The sequence below is a fragment of the Mesoplodon densirostris genome, chromosome 7 (genome assembly GCF_025265405.1).
Source record: "Mesoplodon densirostris isolate mMesDen1 chromosome 7, mMesDen1 primary haplotype, whole genome shotgun sequence".
NCBI lineage: Eukaryota > Metazoa > Chordata > Mammalia > Artiodactyla > Ziphiidae > Mesoplodon > Mesoplodon densirostris.
Genome location: NC_082667.1, coordinates 6,558,343 through 6,570,387, shown reverse-complemented (window position 1 = coordinate 6,570,387; position 12,045 = coordinate 6,558,343). Strand labels below are relative to the sequence as shown.

Below are 12,045 nucleotides of genomic sequence, written 5' to 3'. Positions count from 1 at the left end.
CCTAAGCCTTTATTTCCTCAGCTTTAGTATGGGGATAATAATACCTACCTCAAAGATTTATTTTCAAAAAAAAAAAAAAAAAGACTTATTTTCCCTTGCAAAGGTTTCTCTTGTTGTTCTTTTGGGATTTGTTTGTTTTAGGGTTAACTATATAATAATCCATGTGAAGCTCCCAGCATATTGCCTGACACATAATGTAAATGTTTGATAAATGTTCAGTATTATTATGATTATATGATTGAAGCTGTAGGAGTAAAGGAAGTTGTAGTAGAGTATAAAGAACAAGAACAGAAGAGGGCCAAGGTCCTGATATGTTAAATGTCAGCTGAGGATGTCTTTAAGGAGGACGGAGGAGCCAGGATAGTGATAAACACTGTGCATGGACATTTCGCATTTTATTCTTTTATTTTTTTATTTTATTTATTTTATTATTATTATTATTTTTTGCGGTACGTGGGCCCCTCACTGTTGTGGCCTCTCCCGCTGCAGAGCACAGGCTCCGGACGCGCAGGCTCAGCGGCCATGGCTCACGGGCCCAGCCGCTCCGCGGCATGTGGGATCTTCCCGGACCGGGGCACGAACCCGTGTCCCCTGCATCGGCAGGTGGACTCTCAACCACTGCACCACCAGGGAAGCCCGACATTTCATATTTTAAAACATGCTTTTTCTTAATATCTAGATCATACAGAAGAGTATAAATAAAATATGAAAGTTTCTCTTCGTCCTCATCCCATTCTCCAGAGGGAATAAGACAAATTTTCTATCCTCTTGGAGTTTATATTTTCATGGGAAAATTTAATAAATAAATGGATGTTAGGTAGTGATAAGTGCAGTGAAGATAAAATAATGTGGGTAAAGAGATAATGATGGGGATGTCATTTTAAATATTATGGTCAGTGAAGACTCCAGGGAGGTGATGTTTTAGTAAAGGGAGAGAGCTAACTATGAAAACTGGTGGGATTTCAGTTTCTGAAAATGGCAAGCTAGGTAATTTAGACCAGCCCTCCTAATGAAGACAAAGGCTGGATGAAATACCAAGACATCATAAAAATATCCAACAGCTAGTGAATAGGGAGGAATTTCTGGGCCATGATTTAGGAAAGAAAGGAATTACAAAAAGCTGAGCCCAGCACTGAGGGCTCTTTTGCCCTGGGGTCATTTGCCAATTAAAGCAAGCAGCTGAGAGACTAAGACAACTTCCGAATCAACTTTCAGGGCCTGCTGAGCTTGGGAGTGCTGTTAAAGACACCTCTTGTTTTGGACAGGGATAAGTAAAAGGCTATACTTTAAGGAGTAAGGTGAACCTGAAATAAACCATCCTTCAATGGTGTGCATTTATTTTGGGGGGTGATTTAGGCAGGCCAGAAAATCTTAAACTTTGAAATTGGTTTAAGATGATTCTAAATTTCTAATTCTCCCAGATGCCTGTAGAAGCAAACAAATTCTTGCTAGAGGAAGATAACTGCATCTATGCTTCAAATTATTTAACAAATACTTAAATATAACATCCAGCTCCCATGTGCATGCACACATTAACATATACACACACACACAATCAAGTACAAGAGAAGACAGGCGTGAACAAGACCTAACAAAAACAAAAGCAACAGCAACATGCACTGGGACTCCAGATAATTGCTAATATCAGACACTGATTTTAAAAATAAAAAAATATGCTTACTATGTTTATGAAAATGAAAGGCAAGCTTAAAAATTTTGCCAGGGAACTGAAACTATTGAATGTGACATAATTTTAGAAAGAACCAAACAAATTGTGGGACCAAAATATACAATAACCAATATTGAAATTCAGTAGGCAGGTTTAATAGCAAATTAGACACAGCATAACTGAATTTACGAACTAAAATATAAGGATAGCAAAAACTGAGCAAAACAAAGCAAAGTGAGACAAAGGACGGAGAATACAGAAGAGGTAAACAGTGAGAGGAAACAGTGAGACATTCTAATGTACATTTAATTCATGTTCCAGAGGAGAAGAGAGAGAAAAATGGGGCAGAAACTATATTTGAAGGGTTAATGGCTGAAGCAACTAAAACAGATTTCAAGCTGAACAACCAAGCAGGATAAATAAAAAGATATCCACTCCTTGGGACTTCCCTGGTGATGCAGTGGTTAAGTATCCGCCTGCCAATGCAGGGAACATGGGTTCAAGCCCTGGTCCGGGAAGATCCCACATGCTGCCGAGCAACTAAGCCCGTGTGCCCCAACTACTGACCCTGCATGCCACAACTACTGAAGCCCGCGTGCCTAGAGCCTGTGCTCTGCAACAACGAGCCACCACAACGAGAAGCCCACGCACTGCGGCGAAGAGTAGCTCCCTCTCGCTGCAACTAGAGAAAGCCCGTGTGCAGCAACGAAGACCCAACACAGCCAAAAATAAATAAATAGATAAATAAATTTATAAAAAATATATATCTATATATATATCCACGCCTTCTAGAAGATCAAAGACAAAAAGAAAACCTTAAAATCACCCAGGGAAGACAGATTTTCTTCAAAAGAGAAACTGACAGCTGACTTCCTCATACCAACGGAAAGTAGTAGAATAATAGTGTTAATGTCCTGACATAAAATAATCATCAACCTAGAATTCCATACCCAGTAAAAATATTCTTCAAGATAAAAGGTAATGAACCTACCTATATATTATATTACTGTCAAAATCTATACAAGAAGAAGAATTAATTCAGCTGACTAGAACATAGTGTTTTGACTGTACATTCTTGGTGGGATATTCTAAGGATGAAATGAACTGCAAAGAACTCTTAAAATTCATTAAGTGGTCTTGATTCTTAGTAATAATATTGGTATTATTATATTGTAATTGTGTGTATACTTATGTAAAAACAAATAAGTAATTATGTTAACATTGTTAAGAACCAAATTTTTTAGCATAAGATAGAAGATGTATGAGTGTAAATTCAAAGAAATAAGAATTTTTAAAAGTAACTTTGAGACAGAATTGAAAATACCAATGTGAATCCCCAATTTTTCTGACTTTAAAAATTATATATTTCTTAGCTCTGTCCACTAAAAAAACCTTAGAAGCAATGAACACTCCCGGTACTCAGAATGTGTAAAAATGTGTAAAAAGGAGAAGTGGCTGATTCTGGGCCTAAAGTAGAAATGTACAAGATGAGCTGGGTATCTTGTTGGGCCAGAAAGCAAGGAAGTTATCAAAGGCCAATGAGATTGTGTCAGAGGATTTAGGAACTTCCACTTCCAGCCATGATCAAATAACAGGGACTGGATTTAGTAACTTCCACTTCCAGCCATGATCAAATAACAGGGACTGGATTTATTTTCCTACCTTGAACAGCTAGAAAAAATGGACAAATTATATTAAACAACAGTTTTCAGGTATTACACAACAGATAATGCAAGACAGTGGTTCTAGAAGGAGGAGAAACAAATGAGTGAACCCTGTGTTTGCCCCACTGTACTGTCTAGAGAGAATTTCCAGGCTACAACACCAGGAGGGGATACCCAGCTGGAGTCTGGTGGATCTCTCTGAGTTGAGGAGACAAAGTTCAGAGTTCAGGGAGGTCTAGACAGCTAGGATTTATAGAAAAGAGTACTGAAGAGGAAATAAATACATAGAAATAGAGCTCCAGACAGAGGAGAATCCCTGGAATGCACACAGAGCTGGGAATAGTTCCTGTTCCTGTCAGGCAGGGTGGAAAGCCTCATACTTCTTAAGGCATGAGGTGGAGTCTTAAGAAGGCTTTGCCTGAGTAGTGGGGAAAAGTTAGCCATAGCCTACAGGATTCTCTAGTCCCACATATCAAAGCTTAAATGTAAGATCAGTAAGACTGAAACTGTTACCAAATAACTTTACAGTGTCCCAGAAAAAAAGTTCAAGAATATTTATAGGAATACAAAAATATTCTGCACCCAAAAAGGTAAACTTCACAATGCTGGGCATCCAATAAGAAATTACTTGGCATGCAAACAAGCAGGAAAATAGGGCCCATAATGAAAGAAAAATTTCAATCAGTGGAAGCCTACCCAGAAATGACACAGGTGATAGAATTAGTAAACAAGGACATTAAAACAGTTATAACTGTATTCCATGTTCAAAAAGTGAGAGTAAAGATTGAACATATTAAATAAAGAGATGGGGGCTTCCCTGGTGGTGCAGTGGTTGAGAGTCCGCCTGCCGATGCAGGGGACACGGGTTCGTGCCCCAGTCTGGGAAGATCCCACATGCCGTGGAGTGTCTAGGCCCGTGAGCCATGGCCGCTGAGCCTGTGCGTCCGGAGTCTGTGCTCTGCAACGGGAGAGGCCACAACAGTGAGAGGCCCGCATACTGCAAACAAACAAACAAACAAACAAATAAATAAAGAGATGAAAGAGATTTTTTAAAGACCCAAATTGAACTTCTAGAGGAAAAAAAATATAATTTTCAGGATGAAAATAATACTGAATGAAATTGATGGCAGATTTACACACTGCAGAAGGAAAGATTGGTGAACTTGAAGACACAATACTAGAAACTAAAGTGAAATAAAAAAAGACTCTAAAAAAAATAAACAAAGCATCAGTGAACTGTGGGATAACTTCAAGTGGCCTAATTCAGTAATGTGTAACTGGAATCCTGCAGGGAGGCAAGGCAGATAAAACATTTGAAGAAATAATGTTCCCCAAATTTCCAAATTTGATGAAAACTATAAACCTGCAGATCCAAGAAGATCAATGAACCCTAAACATAAGAAACATAAAGAAAATTATTCCAAGCCACACCATAATCAAATTGCTTAAAGCCAGTAGTAAAGAAAAAATCTTAAAAACAGCTAGAGATAAAAAGACATTACAGGGGCTTCCCTGGTGGCGCAGTGGTTGAGAGTCCGCCTGTCGATGCAGGGACACGGGTTCATGCCCTGGTCCGGGAAGATCCCACATGCCGCGGAGTGGCTAGGCCTGTGAGCCATGGCCGCTGAGCCTGCGCGTCCGGAGCCTGTGCTCCGCAACGGGAGAGGCCACAACAGTGAGAGGCCTGCGTACCGCAAAAAAAAATTAAAAAAATAAAAAATAAAAAAGACACATTACATATTGAGGAACAAAGATAAGAATTACCACAGATTTCTCACTGGAAACAGTGTAAGCTAGAAGAAAATGGAACAACTTCTTTAAAGTAATAAAAGAAAAGAAAATTGTTAATGTGGGATTCTATACCAAGAGGAAATACTTTTCAAAAATGAAGGCATAAAATAGATAACTAATAAGAACCTGCTGTATAAAAAAATAAATAAAATTCAAAAAAAAAATGAAGGCAAAATAAAAAATATTTCAGATGTACCAAAATCTTCATCACCAGGAGACCTGTATTGTAAGAAACGTTAAAGGAAATGCTTTAGGCAGAAGGAAAATGGTACCAGATGGAATTCTGGATCTACTCAAATAAAGACAAGCACTGGAAATCATAACTATTTGGGTAGATATAAAAGATTTTTGCCCTATTTAAAAAACCTCTTCAAAAGATAATTGACTTAAAAAATATCAACAGTGTATAAGACTTACAACATGTGTAGAAGTAAAATGTGTGACAATAGCACTAAGGCCAAGAGGGGAGAAATGGAAGTACATTGTCGAAGGATTCTCATACTATACATGTGTGAACTGTTACAATATCACTTGAAGGCAGACTGTGATAAGTTAGAGTTGTATACTGTAAAGCCTAAAGCAATCCCTAAGTTAATACCACAAAGAGTTATAACTAATAAGTCAAAAAAAGGGATAAAATGGAGTTATAAAAAATACCCAATCCAAAAATAGAAAAGAAGAAAAAGGAAACAAAATACAAGGAACAAATAGAAAACAGATAACAGGATGCTAGATTCAAACTCAGCCATAATTATTCATATTAAATGTAAATAGTTTAAACAGCCCAATTAAAAGACATTCACATATTTTGACTATTCAGGTATTCCACTCTTATTCTGAGTTTGCAGCACCTAAAATCTCCCCTGGCTCTAAACAGTGAATGTGTTGGCCTTAGCTCAAGTGTTAATGCCTTCTTGGATTTGTGATGGAGACTTCATTTATAGGCACTGCCTCCCTTGGCTCTGTCGTGACTTTCAGTAATGCCCCAGTGCCTACTGGGTAAGGATTTTAATCTTCACACTTAATGCCTCATGTTTACCCTATGAAAAAGAGGATGAAAACAGAAAGATACAGGACAATATATATTCTGGTCTTGCTAGCTTTGGTTCAGGGGACAACAAAGTTTAGGCAGTGGTTCTTAACTGGGTGATTTTGCCCTCAGAGGACATTAGGCAATGTCTGGAGACATTTTGATCCTTACGACTGGAGGGAGAGGTGACATTGGCATCTAGTGGGTAGAGGCCAGGGATGTTGCTAAACATCCTACAATGCACAGGACAGCCCCACAATAAAGAATCATCTGGCCCAAGGCGTCAACGTGCCAAGGTTGAGAAACACTGGGTTACAGGGAGGGTGAGGGTAGGAATGAGAAGTCAAGAGAAGGAAACCATTTAAGGGCCTACCTTCCTTAGTCTTGGTTAGAGAGTAGGTTGGAGAAGGTGAAGTGTTTCCCTCTCAATCTGAATATACTCAAATACTTACTGGGAAATATTCCTTTGTATATACTTTTATTCTAGCATGTATCATATCATATTACATGTTTTTACATGTATCTCCCATACTATAAATATAACTTGAAGGTAAGTATTAAATCTGTATATTCATCTTTGTATCCCCAGAACTTAGTACAGTGTAGTGTTTAGCCTGTGGTACCATTCAAACCTATGATTTAATGAGTAGGAGAGTAAATAAACGAATTGTCCCAATACTATATTTGTAGCTCACACTCATTAAACCCAAAATAAATTCCTGGGGATTCTAGTGGATCTATTTCTGGCGCCTCACACCTATCCTTAATGTGGAAAAGGCTTAATATGTAATCGCCTAGCACATTAGTTTATTTCTGAGAGTGTGAACCAGGTCAGTGTTGTGTTTGTTTTATGCATAAAAATACAGTTATAAAAAACTAAAAACTTGCAGTTTTCTTTAACAACTACACATATTTCTATATGGACCTTCAGGTCTGCCTCTGATATTGCCAAATCCAGAGCAGCCAACTTCTACTATCTTCAAAGATACCTCTTATTTCATTAACTGGAAGAAATACCACTTGTGTATGGTGCCCAATTTGGATTTCAATTTAGATGGAGGTAAATCTCTCTCTCTTTGTTTGCATAGGAATAAAGAACTCTGGAGAATATTAGAGAAATGCAAGGAAATATAAATAGCAATTGTATACAAGAATAGGACCTAGTGATCTGATGGCTTAGGTTGGGGGGTACAGGTGGGAGTCTGGCTAAGTTTGAGATTCCACATGAAGTGAGTCAAACAGGTGTCAACAGGCAAAGCCCCATCAGAGCCTAACCATTCTGGCATTACGTGTTGATGCTGGTTCTCCTCATTTCTCCTGCCTTCTCTATTCCTGGCCCTCTTGATGTAGTCAGTGAGCCTTCACCTTCCAGGGACTTGTTCAGAGGGTTTCTACTGTACCTTAATCCATCAACTCTGGGGGTTTAGAAAGGTTAGTAAAGTTGCAAGGACATCTTTGAACTATCGTGGAAGAGAAATATTTCCCAATGAAATGAAAAAATCCATATAAAATTACTTAGAAAAATTGTAATACTACGTAAAAGCAAGGCAGGAGTATAAACCATATAGTGATAAACCTAGGAAGCTGACTGTACTATTCATATAGAGCCTAACCACATTGGCTTTGGGTGAATCATACTGAAAGTTGGATGCTTAATTAGACCAACAAATAAAACTGAGAAATAGGAATATGCAACCATGAGCTGATGTCTAGGAGCTTTATAGTCTTGAGTTTGACTGTTGTTAGCTAGAATCCTTTAAAATTTAGAAGGCAGTCTGTTGAACTGGATCCTGAGGAAGTTCACCAGTAGTGAGGAGGTATTCTAGAGTTGTGACTGGTATGAGAAGATTGAAGCCTGCCGGTATAGGGAAGTATCTCCGGGGGAAAGATAGAATCGTCATCTTGGAAGTAGGCCTCGTGGTAAGACACTTTTTCTTGAGTAGGTAGTTATTCCAGAGGGTGGAATGAAAGGAGGGTGTCCTTGGGCTTCAGGAGGTAAGTGGTTTTGTGAAGAAAGAATGTTTGGTCTTAATAAGGCTGTGGCCACAGCTGTGGGCTGCCCCTTAGCACTTATATGGGGCCATCAGTGAGGGTGAAGTGCTTTCCTTGCTCCCTTGGGTAATGGCTGCCTACCGCACCACCTGGCCCAATGAGGGGGAATACCTACTACTCCTCTCCCCTGGCAAACTGTGGAAAGTGTATTAAGAGAACAGTGTCCCCTAATGGCTCTGCTGTTGTACCAAAGAGAGCCTTTTGGAATTGGTCTGGCTTTTATCTTGGGGTGTGTGTGTGTGAGTGTCTGGGTACCTGAGTCCAAATCCTGTTCTCTCTTCCTGGTTTTAACCCTCGCTAGGGGCGTCTTAGTAACTTGAATGGTGATTCATGTTCCTCTGAAAGTGAGGCAAGTGAATGTGAGTGAATGATATGTATTATGGTCTATTACTGTTATTTGTTTAAAGTGAATTGGCTATTTAGAAACTGAAAAAAATCCCTGAAAACGTCCAAGATGGGACTCTTCTGACGTTCTAAAAACTGGTTTTTGCATAGGCCTTAGAGGAAGTTAGCTTTCTAGAAGGAATTGGTATTTCTCTTCCTGTGTCTTTGAGATGTAAATAATCTACCTGGGCTCTCAGGAACTTTAATTACCTGTGATCCTTGAGAGTGAAGAAAAAAAAAAAGGCCTTTTTAAACTCTAGCAAGAAAACTGTGAGATCTCTGTGTCCACATAAATAAATGTGTGTCTATGTGTACCTTATAAATATAAGGTGTCTCTGCCTCCAAATGGCACTGCCAAGATTTGTTTGTGGATGAGCTCTGTTTAATTGGCTTAAGAGAAATTAAGCGCTCATATAAACTCTCAGAAATATAAAAGAAACTCCAGAATGAATTTCAGTTTCACGTGATATGGGAAATATTCAGTACTGAATGGATATCTGGTATTGAAGCTAGCTTAAACTTGTTGGTTTGATTAATATAGACATGTCTTTAGAGTCATCAGTGTTAAGTATAATACTTCTGTTGTACCTAGGCTTATTTTGAGACCAAATAAGACCATATTATATCTGTTGCAAATTTGTCAGCAAGGAAAATATCTTGCTATGATGAAATTTTAAGTAAATGTAAATGAGATAAGAGCCTTTAGGTAAACTCTATAGGAATAATTATGTTTTGGGAATGTCTATCTAGAATAGTTTCTCCAGATTTTGATAACCATGTTCTGCCTGCTGTCTGCCACACACAGTGGGGTATCACTCCAGGACCTTGCTTCAGACGTGTAAGATCCCCCTATCCATTAAACCATTGATGTCTCTGAAAAAAATAATAATAATAATTTTTGGTCTTAACAGATGGGATGTCATGCTATCAGGATTTTTTAAATCTCGAGGGCTCTCCATATCTCCTTTTCTCTTTCATTTTTATTTTCATGCTTTGTTGATTTCCTTCATTTTTTGCCAATTTATGATGCCTAAACTTGCTCAGTTAATTTTGGAAATGAATAGCGTAGAAAATGTCCACACATGTCACCTTCCCTCATTACAGAACCAGGATCCACATGGAGGTACTTCTCTATATGGATCTGGATGGAATTTAGGACTATAGTGATTATATTCTAGAAAAAGACCATAGGGATCAGATTACTTGGGAATACAAATATTATACAGCACTGTGGTTAAGAGCACAGATTTTGGAGTTAGTCTAAAACAGTTCCACCACTTCCTGTTTCATGTTGGCAATGTATTTAACCTACCTGTGCCTCTTTTCTTGCCTGTAAAAGAGCATAAGACTATGTCCCATACCATAGTGTGGTGAAGTCTGAATGTTGAGATAGTACATGCCAAGAATTTAATGTGGTACGTGGCACGTGGTAAGCATTCAATACAAGTCAGCTGTTATCATTATCATTACTCTTACTAGCTATACCTACTTTTTACTAGCCTCTTATTAGTTACACCTACCTTAGAAAGTTACATGAGGAATGAATGAATTTACTGTATAATACTTCCCAGTGAATTCTAAGGAATGCTGTTTGGTTTACATTTTATACACCCAGTTGTTATGTTGATGTTCTTCCTGTGAGTCACTATTATTTGCTTTTATCATGTGGGTAGAGAAACAGATTCAGGAGAAGGGAGTGTTCAAATTTAGATTTATCTCAGATCCCTCTTTGTTTGAGGTATAGGTTCTTTATTCACTTAGCATTTTGAGGGCTTTACTTATCTTAGGATACTCTGTAATATCTTGTCCTCTAGATTTGGTGCTTCCAGATGTGAGTTATCAGGTGGAATCCAGTGAGGGGGATCAGACTCAGAATATGGACCCCCAGGGACAAACTCTGCTGCTTTTTCTCTTTGTGGACTTCCACAGCGGATTTCCAGTCCAGAAAATGGAACTCTGGGGTAGGTATAGGAGAGTGGGGCTGCCAGCTTGGGTGTGCTTAAATGTTAAGAGAATAAAGAAAGGAGACTACATGATGCATAAATCTGAATAGACGTGTTTCTGTAAAATAACTCATTTCAATGAAAAACCTTGCTTAAATAAGTTAAAAAAAAGAAAAGTTATCAGTTTTACTTGGCCTTAATGCAACATTTCAGATTGAACACGAGGAGCTGTGGGAGTACATTGGTATGAATGGCTTTGTGTGATTGCCACATCAACCTCTGGAAAGGGAGAAATTGTCCTTGTTCAGGCATACAAATGCCTTTGGCCTTTATCTAGCAGATAGGTGATAACCTGTTATCAGAAGGTTCTCTCTGTTAATGGTAAAGCAGTGATTTCACTGTTCTGTGGTCCATGAAACACATGCATCAGAATCACCTGGAGTATTTGAAAATGTGCAGCTTCCTGGGCAAGGATTAACTCATTGTTTTGCTAATGTAAAAATCTGATATGGCTGAAGAATATGCATTTTTAACAAGATTCTCAGGTGATTCCTAAACATAGTAAAGTTTGAGAACCACTGAGTATGAGTATGAGAGTTGGCTTATGCTTTTTTTTTTTTTTTTTTGCGGTACACGGGCCTCTCACTGTTGTGGCCTCTCCCGTTGTGGAGCACAGGCTCCAGTCACGCAGGCTCAGTGGCCATGGCTTACGGGCCCAGCCGCTCCGCGGCATGTGGGATCTTCCCAGACCGGGGCACGAACCCGTGTCCCCTGCATCGGCAGGCAGACTCCCAACCACTGCGCCACCAGGGAAACCCGGCTTATGCATTTTAATCTAATAAAGCCTGAGACATAAATTTAAGTGTTTCTCAGTGCCCTCCTAAACTTTGAAGGAAGAAGCAAGAAGTGGAGCTTATAAATGTCTGGGGAAATGTTCACAAGCCTTCCTTTTGGTGTTCCTGATAAGTTTCTGGGTTATTCTTTCTTTGTGGGCGACTGTTTTTTCTTGGGACTTTACTCTCTAGGTGTTCCAGTGCTATTTGGTGTGGCCCTGCTTCCACTGAGTCATAAGAGAAATGAGACAGCTTACAACACCAGATCAGAAGACCTCACATTGCTGCCAACTATTTGTTGAACCTGTGGGATTCTTCCTACTGCCAGCCTTCCATGCCTCTCCTACCTTTTTCCATCATGTATATATTCTTTAGGAGAGAAGCACTGCTTTCCAGGGCTCTGGCTTGTAACTCTTTTATTTGAGGAGCTGGTGTTCTCTGGTGCCCCACTGTTCCATTCATTAAGGCCCTGGAATGGGAACATAGAAGAGACCCAAACTAATGAGGCTTCCAGCAAGGAGGTCAAAGGTGAGAATGCCTAGGGCTATTATCCCACCTGTGCTGGCATGGACAAAGACTCATAAGAGAAGCAGCTTAGTATGGTGGAAAGGACTTCAGGGTACAATCAAGAGACCTGGGTTTAATTTTAGTTCTGCTACCAAATTCCTTAATGATTTTT

The 12,045-nt window shown here is 39.1% G+C and overlaps 1 protein-coding gene across 1 annotated transcript in view; it reads left to right on the top strand.

The window, feature by feature from the left end:
• The window catches only part of TOP6BL (TOP6B like initiator of meiotic double strand breaks), a 98,486-nt gene that overhangs the window by 61,211 nt on the left and 25,230 nt on the right, over window positions 1-12,045 (top strand). Inside the window, exons 9-10 of the mRNA XM_060103920.1 lie at window positions 7,064-7,214; window positions 10,405-10,551. Coding sequence (XP_059959903.1) covers window positions 7,064-7,214; window positions 10,405-10,551 — 298 coding nt within the window. The remainder of the gene's footprint in view (window positions 1-7,063; window positions 7,215-10,404; window positions 10,552-12,045) is intronic.